General features: G+C 47.2%; 2 protein-coding genes across 3 annotated transcripts in view; one reads left to right on the top strand and one right to left on the bottom strand.

Annotated features, from left to right (window-relative positions):
- The window catches only part of USP35 (ubiquitin specific peptidase 35), a 78,707-nt gene that overhangs the window by 53,180 nt on the left and 7,826 nt on the right, over window positions 1-17,701 (bottom strand). The gene's annotated exons all lie outside the window — the stretch shown is intronic.
- KCTD21 (potassium channel tetramerization domain containing 21) lies at window positions 92-16,175 on the top strand. 2 transcript variants are annotated; one of them, XM_025419531.3, is made up of 2 exons: window positions 92-148; window positions 13,075-16,175. In XM_025419531.3, the coding sequence occupies exon 2, from the start codon at window positions 13,105-13,107 to the stop codon at window positions 13,885-13,887; it is 783 nt and encodes a 260-aa protein (XP_025275316.1). In that variant the 5' UTR covers window positions 92-148; window positions 13,075-13,104; the 3' UTR covers window positions 13,888-16,175. The 2 variants fall into 2 exon arrangements, with proteins under 2 accessions (XP_025275316.1, XP_025275317.1); XM_025419532.3 differs by having other exon boundaries at window positions 96-190.

A 17,701-nucleotide genomic window follows, 5' to 3' on the forward strand; every position in this document is an offset into this window, starting at 1 on the left:
ACTACAAGTCCCGGAGTACTGCGCGCGGCTCCCGCGCCGCCACGCCCCTGGGCTGGGGCTGGGCTCCGGCCCTCCTCCCCCGCCCCCCCCCCCTTGCAAAGCTGCGCTGGCCGCCCGTGGAGGGGAGGCTGCAGAGCGAGGGCAGGAGGTGGGTGCGGCGCGGCCGGGGACGCGGGCGCAGAGACAGCCGGTGAGGGGACGTGGGCCCACCTGGCACCTGCCCTACTATGAGAGGTCATCTTTCCTACCTTAGCCTCGCCATTCTCATCTGTGCAATGGGGATGGCATCGCCAGAGGCTGCGGGGGAGGGGGCGATAATTGGGGAGAGGGGGCGGAGCTGGTGGAAGGAGTCTGGATGATGGGGAAGGTTGGAAAAGCCCGGATAAAGAGGGTCGAGACTGTGGGAGGAGTCTGTGGGGGTGGGGGGGGGGGCAAGGCTGGGCGGAGTCTCTAGGTGTGGAGGAGAACTCGGGTGAGGTCGGAGAAGCGGTTGCCCAGGGCTCGGAGTCAGTGCTGAGAAAGCCGATAAGCCAAGCCGAGGTTAGACTGGTTGGAATGGGCCAAAAAGCACTGGAGGAGGGGCGGAGACACAAAGATGGAAAGATCCTTCCCGGCCGTGGAAAGCCCAGGGTCGGCCGCGCGCTGACTTGGTTTGGGTACGGGAGACCCCGAGTGGGCAAACACCCGCGAGTGCACAGAACACCTTCCTTCCCTTGTGATAGAAATAAAGAGCCCATTTCTTGAACCCAGTGCGTCACACACATGATCTCATTCAACTCGCATACACTGGAGAGGCATCACCATTATCTGTTTACAGGAGTAAAGAGAAATGAAGTTGGCCAAAGCCACCTAGGACTCCTTACTCCAAAGAACCCTGCTTTATTTCCTGCAGTCCAAGGAGGCAGAGGTTTAATCTGGAGTGGATGGCAGGGAAGAAACAAAAGTTTAGATGACCCGCCCTATGCAGGTTGCGTGACAGGACCAGCTTCCACCCTTCTGAATGCCAACCTGTAAGGCAACCCTCCTACGGATGTTGTGAAGATGAAATGAGAAGCTGCATTTGAATTGTATAAATTATAATGGTTGTCAGGTGCAGGAAGACCCTAAGGAAGAGAGTGATTGAAATGGAGTGCTTGTGCCTGAGGAAAACCACAAGATGAAGCTTAAGAGTAAGCAGAGAGGATGAAGGAAAATTCTGGAAGAGGATGGGGGGATGGTGTTGGTTGTTGGGCATCTCTGCCACTAAAGAGAATGCAAATGGGGAAGTTGGGTTGCCAGGTCAGGTGGCCTCCCGCCTCCAGCTCACCTTTCCCTATGCTGTGCCCTGCTAGGCAACTCACTGCAGGTTCTGTGTGTGTTACCTGAGTGTAGACAGCACTGTTTCCCACTACAGTGTGGGTTGTGGGGTAATGGAGCAGCCCTGTGGGCTTCTTAGAGATATGAACTGGACAGAACAGGGCTGAAGATACAGCTGTTGAGCGTGGGGAGGCTAGGAAGGGGAGGTAGGTGAAGGGCAGTGCTCCCATATGGACCTTAGGGCTGTGAGCCAGTCTTTTATTGTGGTGGACTGAGTAAGGGGGTGGGTGGGTGGGTGGAGGGAGTCTGATCTGGTTTACTGAGAGACACTTTACTCACTCTGAGTATTGTCACCCTTGAAATTTACCCAGCCACGGTCAATCTCTCTCCTGCACGGTAGTAATTCCTACATTTACTTCCAGGTGGTCACCTGGGCCTTCCTTAGATTCCAAGCGGAAACTTCAAGGAAGTGTTTTAAAATAAAAAATGTTTTAAAATTCAGGAAATGGTAATAAACTTCCCTATTGGTAGATCTCAGTCTGGGGTGAGGAAAATGAATCTGACTAAGCAGGGGAAGAAATTTCCCCTTCTGATAGTCTGCCTGCTTCAGGGAATTGAGAGGGGCGAGATCCCAGCCTCAGCAGGCTAGCCAGGCACCCAGCTACTCAGGTAAAGCAGCTTCTGTAAGGGGTGAAGATAAAATGCTCTGGCGGTGTAGAGAAGGAAGGAAGGAATCCCTGCTGAAGGGCCTGGCAGATGAATGGGATTTTCCTTCAAATCGCAGGCAGAAGGGACGCCAGATACCAAATTGCAGAGAAAGTAGAGGGCCTGGCATGGTTGGTCTCTATGGGAGGGATAATAATAGTATCTACTTCATCTATGAAATCAGCAGACATAAAGTGCCTAGCATAGGAAAAATTGCTCAATAAATGTCAGCCATTGTCATTATTGCTGTAGTTACAGTCACCATCTATCCAGCAATCGACCCAGGCCCACACAGCTAGCCTGATTCGCACACAGGCCCAGGTGATGTCAAAGCCCCTCCAGTTCTTTTTGCCTATCCACAACATTTCTGAGGCCCAGGATGGGCCCCTCTTTGTGAACATTTCTCAGTGAGCTATAACAAGAGTTTCTTTCTTGTGGCAGCAGAACCTCTGGGTTCTGGAGGAGGCAGGGGAAGCAAGTCAACAACCATCTGTTCCCAGCCTGGATCCTAACACAGTGACAGGCCGTCCTCGCATTATGGTTTCTCTGAGTGGTGGTTCTATGGAAAGAGACCGGTCAGTTTTAAATTCTGTCTCCTCCACCAACTGTGAGCTCTTTTAGCTTCACCCTGGTTGGCTACCTCATCCTCCAAGAAACAGCAGCAATGGGACGCCTGGGTGGCTCGGTTGAGCGTCTGCCTTTAGCTCAGGGCATGATCCTCGGATCCAGGATTGAGTCCCACATCGGGCTCCTTGCAGAGAGCCTGCTTCTCCCTCTGCCTCTCTGTGTCTTTCATGAATAAATAAGTAAAATTAAAAATAAATAAAATTTTAAAAAACCAGCAGCACATGGAGAGGAAAAGACTAGATTGTAATGCTTCTTGGGAGTAGTAATAACAAGCCTGTGTACTGAACCTGGCTGTTTATTGTGGTCGGGCACTCTGACTGGAATTTTACATCTGGAGTCCCTAAGAGGGAAGCATTCTTTTCTTCCCCCTTTTAAAATAAAAATATTTTTAGAACTTTCAAGGCTACAGAAAAGTTCAAAGAATGGCCTTTCACCTAGCTGCACCAATGTCACCCTTTGCTGATTTTCCTTTCACCACACAGACACGCCTTTTTGCTGAACTATGTAAAAGTTACAGATGTCTTGACACCTGTCCCCTAAATTCTTCAGCATGTATCTCCTAATTACAAAATTCTCCAACATGACCATAATACCATTCTCATACCTAAGAAAATTTGAAAGAAGTCTAATAAACAGTGGATGCTCAAATTTCTCCAACTGCCAAAAAATATCTTCTGTAGGTTATTTTTTTTTATTATTGGAGTTCAATTTGCCAACATATAGCATAACACCCAGTGCTCATTCCATCAAGTGCCCCCCTCAGTGCCCGTCACCCAGTTACCCTGTAGGTTATTTTTTTATCAGATGTCATCAAGATTCATGCATGATAGTCTTATCTCTTTAATCATCTCATTTCATCTAGATAAGCCTCCTCGACCTGTGTGAATTTGTGTTTGATTCTTTTATCAGTGATTAGTCAGGGTTCTTTTTTCTTTCTGATGATGCTGTGTCCTTACTGCATCACATCGGGAAGTGTGTGATACCAGGGTCCTACCATCCCTGAGTGCTAAATTCGATTGTTGGTTAAGGCCGTGATTGCCTGATCTCTCCATTTTTGTAATTTTTCCCTTTGTAATTAGTCTTTGCAGTGGTTCTTTGAGACTGTCCAAATTGTGTGCTCCCTGTTCTTCTCACTACATCCGTTGGTGATCCTTGCCCAAATTGCAACATTGAGGGTTTCAAAATGGTGATTTTTCTAATATGCCATTCTTTCTGTATTTATTGGCTGGTATTCTTTGTTATAGAATCATTTTTTCCTCTGTGTGTCTTTGTCTCTTCTTCCCATCTCTTTTTTTTTTTTTTTTCCTTTTTGGAGTAACATAGACTCATAGTTTTGGGGTGTTTTTTTGTTTTGTTTTAAAGATTTTATTCACTCAAGAGAGACACAGAGAGAGAGAGAGAGAGGCAGAGACATAGGCAGAGGGCAGGGAGCCCAAATATGGGACTCGATCCCAGGACCCCGGGATCACGCCCTGAGCCGAAGGCACACGCTAAACCCCTGAGCCATCACCTGGACGTCCCTCATGATTTTTTTTTAATTCAATGTGTGATATATATATAGCCCATTATCATCATTAATCTTTTTTGGTACTCAAATTATTCCAAATTTGGCCAAGGAGAGTCCTTCAGGCCAGCTCCTCTGTTGTGTTTTGGTATCATTGAGATATAAATCACATGTAATGATTTGATATATGTATATATTGTGAAATGATTACCATGATAAGTTTAGTTACCATCCATCACAATGCAGAGTTATAAAAATATTTTTTTCTTTGATAAGAACTTTTAAGATCTCCTCTGTTCTTTGGACAGGATCTCATTAATCTTTGATTGTTTCTTTGCTATCTGGCAAGAGATGTTCCAGGCTCACCTTGCATTTTTTTCTGTCAAAGTCCTGTAATCATCAATTTCCCCAGGAAACCCTGGTTTCTTTTTGTAGGAGATAACATTTAGAAACCAAGGACTGGGGCCAGGTGTGTTCATTGTTACTGGAATATCATTTCTAGGCTGTTTGAGCAGAGCTAAGAAATGAATAAATGGATGAATGGGCAGGCAGATGAATAATTATCAGTAGATTTACTATTGTTGCAACTGGTCCTTACTGTGTAGAAAGAATAGGTTGCATAGCAAGTAGTTTCATTATGGAAGCTCAGCGGTGACAGTAATGTAGGAAATTGCATAGAAAGCCCATGCCTATTGCAGGACTTCATGAGTGGACAGACTATTATCTAAAACCTCTGTGGCTGGCTTCAGTCTTTTGCTCAAAACCTAGACTAGAGGACACCAGGCTGCCTCCAAAGGACTGGTTCTCTGAGGAATGCCCAAGCCCAGAACCTCCTCCAGGTCATGACTCAGAAATCAAGAATGCAGATGAAGCCCTGGACCAGGGATTTATTCGCTCTGCATTGGTGAAATAAGAATAATGTAATCTGTCCTACCAGGATCCCAGAGTTGTTGTAAGAATATATATATATTTTAATTACCAACCAGTCTTTTCAACAGACATATTACAAAATTCCTTCTCTTTTTTGTTTTAATACTATAGTTTGAAATGTCATTGCATTATAGTGCTATTTAATACATTACTAGTAGTTACTAGTTATCTTAACTAGCATCTAAGGTAATTATTTTTCTTCAGATATTTTCAGGTTATCACTCATCAATTTCTCCAAAGTAAACTTTTAATCTTTTTTTTAATCCTTTGAAAAAATACTATTGGGATTTGGACAAGGATAGCGTAACAACTGTAGTTGATTTTAGAAGAACTTTAAGATATTTCATCTTTCTCAGAAGTATTATAAGTCTCTATTCAAATCCTATTTATGCTCCTTAATAAAATATAATGGCTTATATTACTGGAGGGGGCACAAGCTTTGGAGAAAGACCTCATTTGGAATTCTAGTCTGCTGCCTCTAACTGTGTGATCTTAAGCAGCTGTCCTCGCTACTCTGTGCTTCAATTTTATAACCCTAAAAATTAGGATGATACTTATACCTATCTCACAGCATCAGTGTGGTATTTTAATGAAACAATCTATAAGAAAATGCCTCACATAGCTCAGGGCATGTCCTCAGTTCTCAGGAAATTTTGATTCTCTATGCCCTGGTCTTTTTTTTTTTTTTTTTTTTAATTTTTTTATTTTATTTATGATAGTCACAGAGAGAGAGAGAGAGAGAGGCAGAGACATAGGCAGAGGGAGAAGCAGACTCCATGCACCGGGAGCCTGATGTGGGATTTGATCCCGGGTCTCCAGGATCACGCCCTGGGCCAAAGGCAGGCGCCAAACCGCTGTGCCACCCGGGGATCCCTATGCCCTGGTCTTTATGTAGGTCAGAATCAAATTGAGATGGCAAGTATAAGAGCACCTGGTAAGAGGTAGGAGGGGCACGAGTGCCAGATCTCTCCAACAGCCATTGCTCACAGCACAGACTTTGCAGTTAGACGGGCCTAGACTTGATTTCTGGGACTACCACTGTTTGGGGCAGATTCCTACCTCTTAGAGCCTGAGGTTCTCATTTGTAAAATGGAGATAATACTTTTCCTTGAAGGAGCATTGAATGAGCTAACACGTGTAACACAACTAGTGCAGGTATGGTACACAGCCGGTACTTAACAAGTATTAACTGTATCCTTCATGAGCATTGCAGGAACAGGTGGGTTCCAGGACAGAGTTTTAAAGTAGGACTCTTGAGCAATGGCTTGGCTGCCCTTCCTTACAGGACATCTGCTCTCAAAGAATTCTGTTTTCTGTGGCACAGAAAGTAGACGTTGCAACCGGGTGATTTTCAGGCCCCAGACTAGAATTGCCCTTCACATGGCACCCAGAGGGGCCTTAAGATTCCCTCTCATTTGGGTCACAGACCCATTTCAGGGAGGACAGAATTCCAGCAGCAACTCCCAAGTCCCCAGGTCCCCTGGCCTTCCTAACCCAGTCAGATGGCCTGAGGATCCGCAGGGCATAATTTCCTGGTTTGACACCAGTCTTTTTCTCCAAGAGGGAAATAGGGCTGAGCTTTTTTCTTGGTTCTTTTCAAGTTGTGAGGCAGACTTAGAAAGTCTCCTGCTTCAGAAAAAATTACTCATTCAGAAGCAGTGGTGGGATTTCTTTTATCTGTTTCCTGATTCAGTTTGCATTCTCATCCATCTTTTTTTTTTTTTTTTCAGATTTTATTTATTTATTTGAGAGAGAGAGCACCAGGCAGGGGGTAGGGGCAGAGGTAGAGGGAGAAGCGGAGTCCCTGCTGAACGAGCTCACTGCAGGGCTCAATCACAGGACCCTGAGACCATGACCTGAGCTGAAGGTTGACGTTTAACCGACTGAGCCACCCAGGCTCCCTTTTCATCCATCTTTTCTACTCTGGCTTTGAAAAACCTGGCTTTTCCACTGCTTTGTCATTAGACATCATCAGCTGCTGTTGAAATAGAAGGGCTTGGGCCTCTCAGTGGACTTGCCCTGTGTCAGCCATAGAGGCATTCTGGGCCATCTCCAGGTCCTGTCCCCACGTTCTTTGATGGGAGGGGCAGAGCCCAGGCTGCCAGTGGACTAGCCACCCAAGGACCCTACCCATCTGGTCTAGACAGAGAATAAGGGAGTGTGCATCTCTCACTCACGTTGAGACCCTGTGGCAGGAAGGATGAATGATCAAAGGTGTTGGACCCACACAGAACTAGATTCAGATCCCAGCTCCTCCACTGACTCTTCAACTTTCTGAGCCTCAGCTTCCTCATATCTCACAGGGTCCTTGTAAAGACATTGAATGAGAAAATGCATGTACAGCATTTAACACAATGCTATCATATTTTTCTCTATGTTTTTGTTACAAATAAAATGCCACTAAGTGTTACATGAAGCTCCTCAGGTAGTGAGAACAGGTGAGCACTCAGTAAATGGTAGCTATCTTGCCAAGCAGGACAGTATTTTTAAAGGATCCTTTGGAGATTCTTAAATTTGTTTGAAGCTATTACAGCTTTCTGTCACTATTAAAACTCTTCGCAGCCTGAGAGGGCTGAGGATGGGCTCTCTGCTAGCTGGCTGTGTGTCCTGAGTAAATCATTAGTCTCTCTGAGTCCCATTTTCCTATCTGCCAAATGGAGAATAATGCTTACTTTTAGGGTTGCTATAAGAATTTAAAAAGCTGGTGACTGTGAAGGCCTTGGAAGTAGTAAAATGCTCAGTAAACATTCATTCCTTCTCTGTCTCAGTCTCTCCATGGTGCCCTCCTCCCATCCCCATGTCACCAGCATCCGCTATGTGCTAGGCAGTGCCCATGCAGGGACATGAGATGTGTCATTGCTCTCAAGGAGATCACAACTTAGGCAGTGGTTTTCAAAAATACATTTTATCACAACCCCCCAGTATGAAGATATATTTTATATCACAATCCAGTTCATATACAAACTGAAACAAAAATTTCCCAATAATATATGTAGCCAGTTACAACCCATTGTATTGCTTTCATGACATGATCACAATCTTGATTCATTTTCCAGTTTATGAAGTCATTTACACATAGTAAAATTTACCCTTTTGAGGTATACAATTACATAAATTGTGTAACCTTTATAACAGTCATTTGACTACCACCACATTGAGAGATAGACTATATCTATCACTCCAAAATATTCCCTCTTGCCTCTTTGTACTCAATCTCTTCCCCAGTCCAGGCCTGAGCAATCACATATCTTATTTCTGTCTCTACAATTTTGCCTTTTTCAAAATGTTCTATAAATAGGATCACCTGCCGGGATGCCTGGGTGGCTCAGCAGTTGAGCATCTGCCTTTGGCTCAGGGCATGATCCCATGGTCCCAGGATCGAGTCCTACATCGGGATCCTCCTGGGGAGCCTGCTTCTCCCTCTGCCTATGTCTTTGCCCCTCTCTCTCTCTCTCTCTTTCATCTTAAAAAAAGGATTTTATTTATTTATTCATGAGACACACACAGAGAGAGGTAGAGACATAGCAGGGGGAGAAGCAGGCTCCCTGTGAGGAGCCTGATGTGGGGGACTCGATCCTGGAACCCTGGGATCACACCCTGAGCCGAAGGCAGACGCTCAACCACTGGGCCACCCAGGCGTCCCATAAATAAAATCTTTAAAAAAAAAAATAGGATCACCTGCCATGTAACCTTTTGAGGCCAGCTTTCTTTTACTTCACATAATGCTTTTGAAATTCTTCTGTTGTGGTATAAGTCAGTAGCTCCTCTCTTAGTATTCCTGAGTCATTCCCTTGTATGGTTGTACCACAGTTTGTTTACCATTTACATTTCAGTTGTTTCCAGGTTTGGGCAATTATGAATAAGGCTGCTATAAATACTCAGGTACACGTTTTTGCATGGATGTATGTCTTCATTTCTATGGGTACATAACTAGGAGTAGGATTGCTGGGTCATGTGGAAACCATATGCCAAACTGCTTTCCACAGTGATTGTACCAATTTGCATTCTCACCAGCAATGCATGAGAGTTTCCACTGTTCTGTGTAGTCAGCAGCATTTGGTGCTATCGGATTTTTTTATTGGAGCCATTTTAATAGGCATCTAATGGTCTCTAATTGTAGTTTTAATTTTCGTGTCCCTCATGACTACTGCTCTTGAGCATTTTCTCGTGTTTATTTGTCTATATGCCTTCTTTGGTGAAGTATTTGTTTAGATTGTCTGCCTGGTTTTTCATTAGGTTGTCTGTTTTCTTCTGAGTTTTAAGAGTTCTTTATATATTCTGGTTAACAATCCTTTATCAGATCTATGTTTTGCAAATATTTTCTAACAGTTTGTCTTATTTTCATTTTCTTAACAGTATCTTTTGAAGAGAATTTTTTCCTTTGGATAAAGTCTAGTTTGTCGATTTTGTTTCATTTTGTTTTTATGATTTGTGCCTTTTGGGTCCCAGCCAAGAAATCTTGGCCTAACCCAAAGTCATAAAGGTTTTCTCCTGGAAGTTTTATAGTTTTCAAAAGATTTTACGTTTAGGTCTATGATCTGTTTGGAGTTAATTTTTCCTACATGGTCCAAGATATGGGTTGAGGTTCTTTTTTTTGCATGTGGATTTCCAGTGAGCTGCATCTTGATAAAGCCAGGGAGGAAGACCATGATCATAACATGATGGATTGGTGGGCACTGCCAGGGGGACTGTGCAAAGGGCCAGGAAGCCCAGGTACTAGGCTCAGGCAGTTGCGTGGCTGGGAAGAATTCACTGCACTTTCAGGGGAAGAGAAATTCTGTATTAGGCCTTCTGGTAGCCATGGAACATCCAGTTGGAGATGTCCAGCAGACAGCTGAGTGCACCCCAGGGGCTGTAGCTCAGTGAGGATGGTTCATCCCCACCTGACCACAAGCCCCCCCCAACACCCCGGAGATGCCAGTTCCTTTTTTTTTTTTTTTTTTAAGATTTTATTTATTTATTCATGATAGTCACAGAGAGAGAGAGAGAGAGAGGCAGAGACACAGGCAGAGGGAGAAGCGGGCTCCATGCAGGGAGCCCGATGTGGGACTCGATCCCGGGTCCCCAGGATCGCGCCCTGGGCCAAAGGCAGGCGCCAAACCGCTGCGCCACCCAGGGATCCCTAGATGCCAGTTCCTGTCTTCATGTGTAATGGTGCCTTTTACACCGGGCGGGGCCTGTGCATCCGTGATGGTGGACACAGTGGTGCTGCCCCTAGAAAATAGGGTGTTAAAGGACTGAGCTTTGTGACTTGTGGGCATGGGGAGAATACCACAGAGCGGGGGGCAAGGTGGTCAGAAAACATGGCACCTAACTAGTCTCTTCCCCATCTGCCTGCCCCACCCTCTCCTCAGATGATGACAGAAGCCACATGGCTGGGAGGCAGAGGCAGGAAAGCAGCTCTCCTGCCTTTGCAAGCAGAGAAATAGGAGTTTGGGTATCTACCCAAGAGCCCCCAGATATGCCCTGACTGCCTCCCCCACCCACAGTGCTCTGTGCTCTTCAGCACTAAATTCAGTGGAGATATGGGGTCTGGCCCACAGAACCACGGGGAAAGACAGCCCAGCCTCTCGGATGGCTGAGTCTGCTCTTTCCATTGGAGCTAAGCCACTTTGCAGAGCCTGGCCCTTAAGTCAAGGAGAGAGACTGACAACTAAAATATGCAAATTACTATCTAGAAAGGAAGGGAGATCCTGGAATAAGGAAGGGGGCAGCCCTGGCTCCTGGGTCCATCACCTCCTGGGTGACCAAACTGACCAGACCCAGCCCCGAGCCAGAGCACCTCCCCCCAGCTGCAGGGCTCTGCACAGCCCCTCGCCCACCCCTTCTGTTGGACTTCCCCACTGTCTAGCAGCCCATCTGCTCCAGGCTTCTGCTGCCGATTTTGCAACTTCATCATGGCTTGTTTCTCTTCAGGCACTCCAGATGGTTAATGCCTTTCTGCAATATCAAAATGCCCCATGAGATGGGGAAGGAATCATGAGGGGACTGCCTCCCGGCCCCCGACAGTTGGGTGGGGCTGCTCCATCCACCAGCATGGCCTCCATCCTCTGGCAGGGGTCTCCATCCTCTGGAGTAAGGGGGCCTTGGTATAACCAGCCTCAGAAGGCAAGTGTGGTGAAGGTGAGAAGTGCTCTGGCCTGCTCGCCACACTTGCTGGATGACTTTGGGGGAAGTCCTGCCTGAGACTTCTGTTTTCCCATCTGAACAGTAAACATGACAGGACTCATTCCTGACCCACTCCCACAGCTCTTGGCCCATCCTCCTCACCACTGCAGCCTCACTACCTCGTGTCTTGGTGTCCTCGCCAGCTGGGCTCTTCTCGTGAGCAGAACTGGAGCTAATTCTACCCTATGCCCCTCAGGCCCAGCATCAGGGAAGCATTGCCTAATCTGTTCCACAGGTGGGATCTTGGGAAAGTATCATGTGAGAAGCTACAAGGGTACATCCCCTGCTTTCTAGAACCTTAAAGAGAAGTTAGACTCCAAGACTTCAGGTTGAAGGAGACTCGCCAGCCTTAGACGCTAGAGGCTGCAAGGTGGCAGGGAAGGGGGGATTTGTTAAGAATCGGGTAAAGTTTCAGTTTGCACTGAAATTTAAGGTTTCAGAGGAGGCTGGGGTGTCTTCATGATGGGAAAGGGCAGGCCACCAGGAGCCAAGAGCATCTTCATAGCAGGGCAAGTTGTTAAAGGAGGATGAGATTCCAAGAAAGGCTATCAGAGCCCAGAGGTCTGAGTGGCCCATTGTAAGCCTGGGAAATAGATGGAAATGGCACTACTCATAGCCAGTCATTATGAATGCTTTGAGATAGAAAAATAATAAGACGTCATGGGTACAGCAGCAGGGGTGCCAGGCTTGGAGACATAAGTCTCAGAGCATTTGCTAGGTACTTAGAATGTACCAGTGTTTGGCTGGTAAGCATGTACATATTTTTGTCTCTCATATAAAGGGACCTGGGTTTGAATCCTGGCACAGCCAGCCCTTCATCTCTCTGAGCATGGGGAATGAATCCTGGCAGTGTTCTTCATGTACATGATAGGAATGGATGGTAGTATTATCTATGTCAAAAGATGTATGTAAGCAGATTGTGTAAGAGCGGGTAACAGAGCATCCATCCAGTCCAAGCACATTTTCTTTTGTTCCTTAGAACAGTGGTTCTCTGTCTTAACTGAACATTTTGAATCACCAAGGGTGCTTTTAAAAAACACCAGTTCTGGGGTATTAAAGACCACTTACAATGATCTCTGGAGGGTAAGAACCATACTTTGTTTTTTCTTTTCTTTTTTTTTTTTTTTTAAACTCCCTAGTGAGCCTAATGTGCTTTAGATGGTGTGGTTATTATCAACCATCCATTTGTTTATCAAGCATTCATTCATTTCAAGCTCTAGGACTGTAGGCTTGATCTATAATAAGCAGTTGAGAACTATGCGTACATAGATGTTATGGACTGAATGCTTGTGTCTCCCTAAGTTCTGTGTTGAAATCCTAATCTCCAGTGTGATGGTATAAGGAGTTAGAACCTTTGGGAGGTGATTAGGCCATAGGAGTTGAACCCTCATGAACAGGATTAGTGCCTTTATAAAAGAGACTCAGGGATCCCTGGGTGGCGCAGAGGTTTGGCGCCTGCCTTTGGCCCGGGGCGCGATCCTGGAGACCCGGGATCGAATCCCACGTCGGGCTCTCGGTGCATGGAGCCTGCTTCTCCCTCTGCCTGTGTCCCTGCCTCTCTCTCTGTGACTGTCATAAATAAATAAAAATGTTTAAAAAAAATTAAAAAAAAAAGAAACTCCAGAGAGTTCTATTGCCCCTTCCATTACAAGAGGACACAGAGAGAAGATGGTCATTACCAGACACCAAATCTGCCTACACCTTAATCTTGAGCTTTCCAGCCTCCAAAACTGTGAGAGATAAATACTTAAGCCAACTAGTCTATGGTATTCTTTTATACCAACCCCAACAGAGTTAAGACAGCAGATATGGTTGGGTAATTTCTCACTTTTCTCCCTGTCTAGAACCACTTTCCAACACCCCAGCCTCCTGCCATGTCTGACCCCATCACACTGAATGTCGGGGGGAAGCTCTACACAACCTCACTGGCAACCTTGACCAGCTTCCCTGACTCCATGCTGGGTGCCATGTTCAGTGGGAAGATGCCCACCAAGAGGGACAGCCAGGGCAACTGCTTCATTGACCGCGATGGCAAAGTGTTCCGCTACATCCTCAACTTCCTGCGGACCTCCCACTTGGACCTGCCTGAGGACTTCCAAGAGATGGGCCTGCTCCGAAGAGAGGCTGACTTCTACCAGGTGCAGCCCTTGATTGAGGCACTGCAAGAGAAGGAGGTGGAGCTGTCCAAGGCCGAGAAGAATGCCATGCTCAACATCACCCTGAACCAGCGTGTGCAGACAGTCCACTTCACTGTGCGGGAGGCACCTCAGATCTATAGCCTCTCCTCCTCCAGCATGGAGGTCTTCAACGCCAACATCTTCAGTACCTCTTGCCTCTTCCTTAAGCTCCTTGGCTCCAAGCTCTTCTACTGCTCCAATGGCAATCTCTCCTCCATCACCAGCCACCTGCAGGACCCCAACCACCTGACTCTGGACTGGGTGGCCAATGTGGAGGGCCTGCCAGAGGAGGAGTACACCAAGCAGAACCTCAAGAGGCTCTGGGTGGTGCCAGCCAACAAGCAAATCAACAGCTTTCAGGTCTTCGTGGAAGAGGTACTGAAAATTGCTCTGAGTGATGGCTTCTGCATTGATTCTTCTCACCCACATGCTGTGGATTTTATGAACAATAAGATTATTCGATTAATACGGTACAGGTAAAAGGACCCCAGCAACCCTGGTGGGGGGCTCCCAAGAAGCTCCACATCACCCAAGATCTTGGAGAGTGTCTCACCAGTGGTGTGAGGCAGGGCGCTACTAATCTGTATTAATCGCATAGCAGGACTTGATTCACCCCACAGTGCAGTCTACCTATAGGAATCCATGTGTTCTCTCAACGGAGCCACCTTTTTTCCTTGCCACTTTGAGCTAGAGATGGGCAGTTTGTCATGACAAATGAAGTATCTGCCAATGTGTCCTAAAGGCCACAGGAGGGCTTTCTGGCTACAGAGGAATGGCTGGTTCTTCATGGGTACCAGCGCTCTCTGTATCACTAGGCAGTGCCTCTCTCAGCCCTCTGTGAAAGGAGCCCCTCATGGAAGGGAGGGGGTGAAAACAGGGAGCTCCCTTCAGTTCCCCAGGACGTAAAGTCACCAGATAGTCCCACTCCTCCTGCTCCTCTGTCCCTAGGATGCAGCCAGGACCTTGGACTTGTTCACCCAGCAGCAGCCACATTTGGCTGGCTCAGAAATGCAGAAGGATTTCAGAGCTGCGTTCTTGACCGACCCACACTGTGGCGGGGAGAGATTTGAGCTGTGGCATGGCCCAGACGAGGGAGCGTCCAGCCAGGGTTCAGAAGATGGGGATATCCCTCTTGACTGAGTCAAATATAGTAGACATTTGGGGATTTCTCACTTCAGAGATGAGTTGTTGTCCTACAAAGATTTTAAAGTATCTGGAGCCAGTGCAATGAAAGGCATTTCATGATGTGGACTGTTACATGATTTTTGTAATCCTTTTCCCAAGAATTTGAAGTATCATTGAAACAGATCATTTTAAACAAATAATATTATGGACTCTCAGGGTTGGAAAAGAATCCAGTGGTCACTTAGTCCTCCCCAGCTCCCAGCACACCCCAACCCATGTGGGGCTGAGTGCCTCGCCCCAGGACCTTCAAAGTGATCATATATCCCTGCTTGCATACCTCCGGCAAAGGGAAGCTCATCATGCCCAAGGCAGTCCCTGCCATGACTGGCCAGGGCTGGCTGTTAAAAAGCTCTTCCTTCCATCGAACCAAAATCTGTCTTTCCACTCCCATTTTCTAGTCTTGGTTCTAGACCTGCCTTCTCACCCACACGTATACTTTCTCTTTCAAAATAGTCACCTTAAGAAACCAGACACTTAATCCTGACTATATTACTACTTTGGAATTAGGTTCCCAATAGCATTTGTCTTCAGAACCAAGGTCAGCCCATCCTCCACCCACACACCCCCTACACCCACCATCCATTGTAAGTCAGTCCCATTTTGTGATGGCTTTGCTTTGTTTGTGACCACAATTTCACCCATCTTCTCACCAGCCATGGCTCCGCATAGCTTTTGACCACTTCCTGTTGGAGAATGAAGATTTGTCCTCTCAAGAAAGTGTTGCCAGAGGAAGGAGCCCAGGGGCTCCTAGGAGAGGGTGCAGCAAGGAGCCCAGGAGTGGGCTGGACACTCTTAGAGTATCCTATCCTACGACACTGCTCTGAAAGACACAGCCTTCCACTGTGGCACTGTTTCCTCCTTGAGGGAAGGTCTAGGGCAAGACACCCCAAGCCACCACTTCCCAGGGGGTGATGAACAGTGCAGACCTCAGATCTGCACATTATGATTCATCCCTGGAGCATGGCCTTGGAAGTCCCACAATTTTCCCCATTGGGCAGAGACCCTCAGACAACACCAGGGAAGCCTAGTGACATAGTCACCCACTGGCTGAAGAAGGGGCGTCTTGTAGTTACAGCCTGGGGATAGGGAGCCGGTATGCTAGGCCGTGAGCAAAGGCTGCATCTGTTAGGTAATAAAGGCCTCTTCCTCATACAGGGGGACCCAGGAGTCTCTGACAGCTGTCCCAGGCCACCAGGCCAATGATACTCAAGAAAGTCACTCAGGGGAATCCAGATTAGAACAGGTTAGAACAGGTCACAGAAGCTGTGACCCAACAGTTGAAGGAAGAAGTCTTGTAAATCACTGCTACCCGTTTCTCCTCCATAAAAAGTCTCTTTCTCCATCTTTTCGGTGCTTCTTAATTCACACAGCTTGATGTTAGAGAAAGTAAAGGACCTGTGAAGTCACTAATGTGCTATGTGACTTTGTGCAAGTCACTCACCTCACTGAGCCACCTCCATTTCTGCATCTGTGAAATGGGCATAACAATAATACATAACCCTACCTACCTCACAGGGCTGTTGTGAGGATCAAATGAAATAACGTATATAAGAATCCAATATACATGATAAATGGTGTTGCTATTTTGTGTCTGCTTATAAGGGTAAAAAAAAAGCTGGCCTTGGAGTCAAGCTGACCTGAATCTGAATTCTGGCTCCTTTCCTCACTGTGTGACCTGGGATAGGTCACCAGGCCGCTCTGATATGTTTCCTCCTGGGGTAACAACCCCACCTCCCAGTGTTATGTGACAAATGAGCTGTGAAAAATTCCTAGCTAGGCCTGGCGCATAGGAACCCCATAAATGCTTGTTCCTTCAGGAAGTAATCGTGATGCACTGCTGTGAGTACAGTTCAACAAGCTTATGTGGAGCACTTGGGGTGTGAGCCCCAAGGATGCAAACAGCCACAGTAAGTTCAATCTTGAAAGGCTCAGAGGACCACAAAATGTGCTGTGGGAGCTTGGAGAAGGCAAACTCAGTTTTTAGCAAGGGCTTGATGGATGGCCAAGTTGGGCCTTTAGGGGTAGGTTGGGTTGTGATAGCTAAACAGGGTACCACTAGTACAGGACACAGCAGGAGCAGAGACCGGGGAGGTGGGCAGGAAGGGGGAGCCCTCACAGCTCCAGCGTCAGGGGAGCAACAGGTGGTGCACTGAGCACACTCTGCGTCCCTCTCCAGTGAGTGCAGCCATCTGCCTTGCAAAACAGAGCATGGAGCGGTTCAGGGAGCAGCATCCCAGAGGACGAGTGAGTTGGAGTGAGCAGGCACTGGGAGGCGGAGGTGTGCATCTTGTGAGCCCTTCCCTGCCCTGAAGAAGACCTAATGCTGATCAGTGAGCTCAACCAGACTCAGCTTAGCCTTTCACACAGCTAAGAGCTTTGTCCCAACTGAAGGGCAATGCCAGGCACATGTTTGTTGACTCTCTGTTCCTGCCCCAGGTGTGGTGCCATGCATGCAGAGGGATGGTCAGGAAGGGGGCTGGACAGAAGCCTAAGGCACCTTGGTGTTACCACTTCCTGAGGCCAGCCACCACATAGGGCCCCTGCATGTTTGAAGGCCACCTCAGGCACTCCTTCCTGTGACCTTCCTGTGACCTCAGAGTCACCTAAAGCCCTTTGCCCTCTTATGAAGGACAAGCCTTGAACCTTTCTGTTCTGCCTTCAGGCCAGAGCTCCCTGTGCAGAGGGAGCCATGGTATACTCCTGCCCTCCTCCCTACCCCTGCCTGCATATATCACAGTGCCCAACACAGCTTCACTGGCCCGGATGCAGTCACTCTGCTTCTTAAACAGATGTATGGTCTCAAACCTAGCACTTTTTTAACTGCCCCTTGGTTCACCCAAAACGTCGAGGTTTGTTTTACAAATTACTCCTGAAACAGGCTACTATGACTGTGGCTGGGCCAAGGTCAGCCTGAGACCAGTTTCTCAGCTCACGTATCTAGATAACCAGCCCATCTGTCTACGGCCATACCACCCTGAACACGCCCGATCTCATCTGATAACCAGCCCATCCCTTTTCTGTGGTTTCTGCACTGACCCCTAAGTCTGCCTGGGCAGGAATGGGGGGTGGAGGGTGCAGGGCTGATGGGGGGGGTGTTGGCAGAGAAAAG

The sequence above is a fragment of the Canis lupus genome, chromosome 21 (genome assembly GCF_003254725.2).
Source record: "Canis lupus dingo isolate Sandy chromosome 21, ASM325472v2, whole genome shotgun sequence".
Taxonomy (NCBI): domain Eukaryota; kingdom Metazoa; phylum Chordata; class Mammalia; order Carnivora; family Canidae; genus Canis; species Canis lupus.

What these genes read in the sequence shown, in the direction of transcription:
- KCTD21 (XM_025419531.3), top strand. Translation starts at nt 13,105, where the DNA reads ATGTCTGACCCCATCACACTGAATGTCGGGGGGAAGCTCTACACAACC.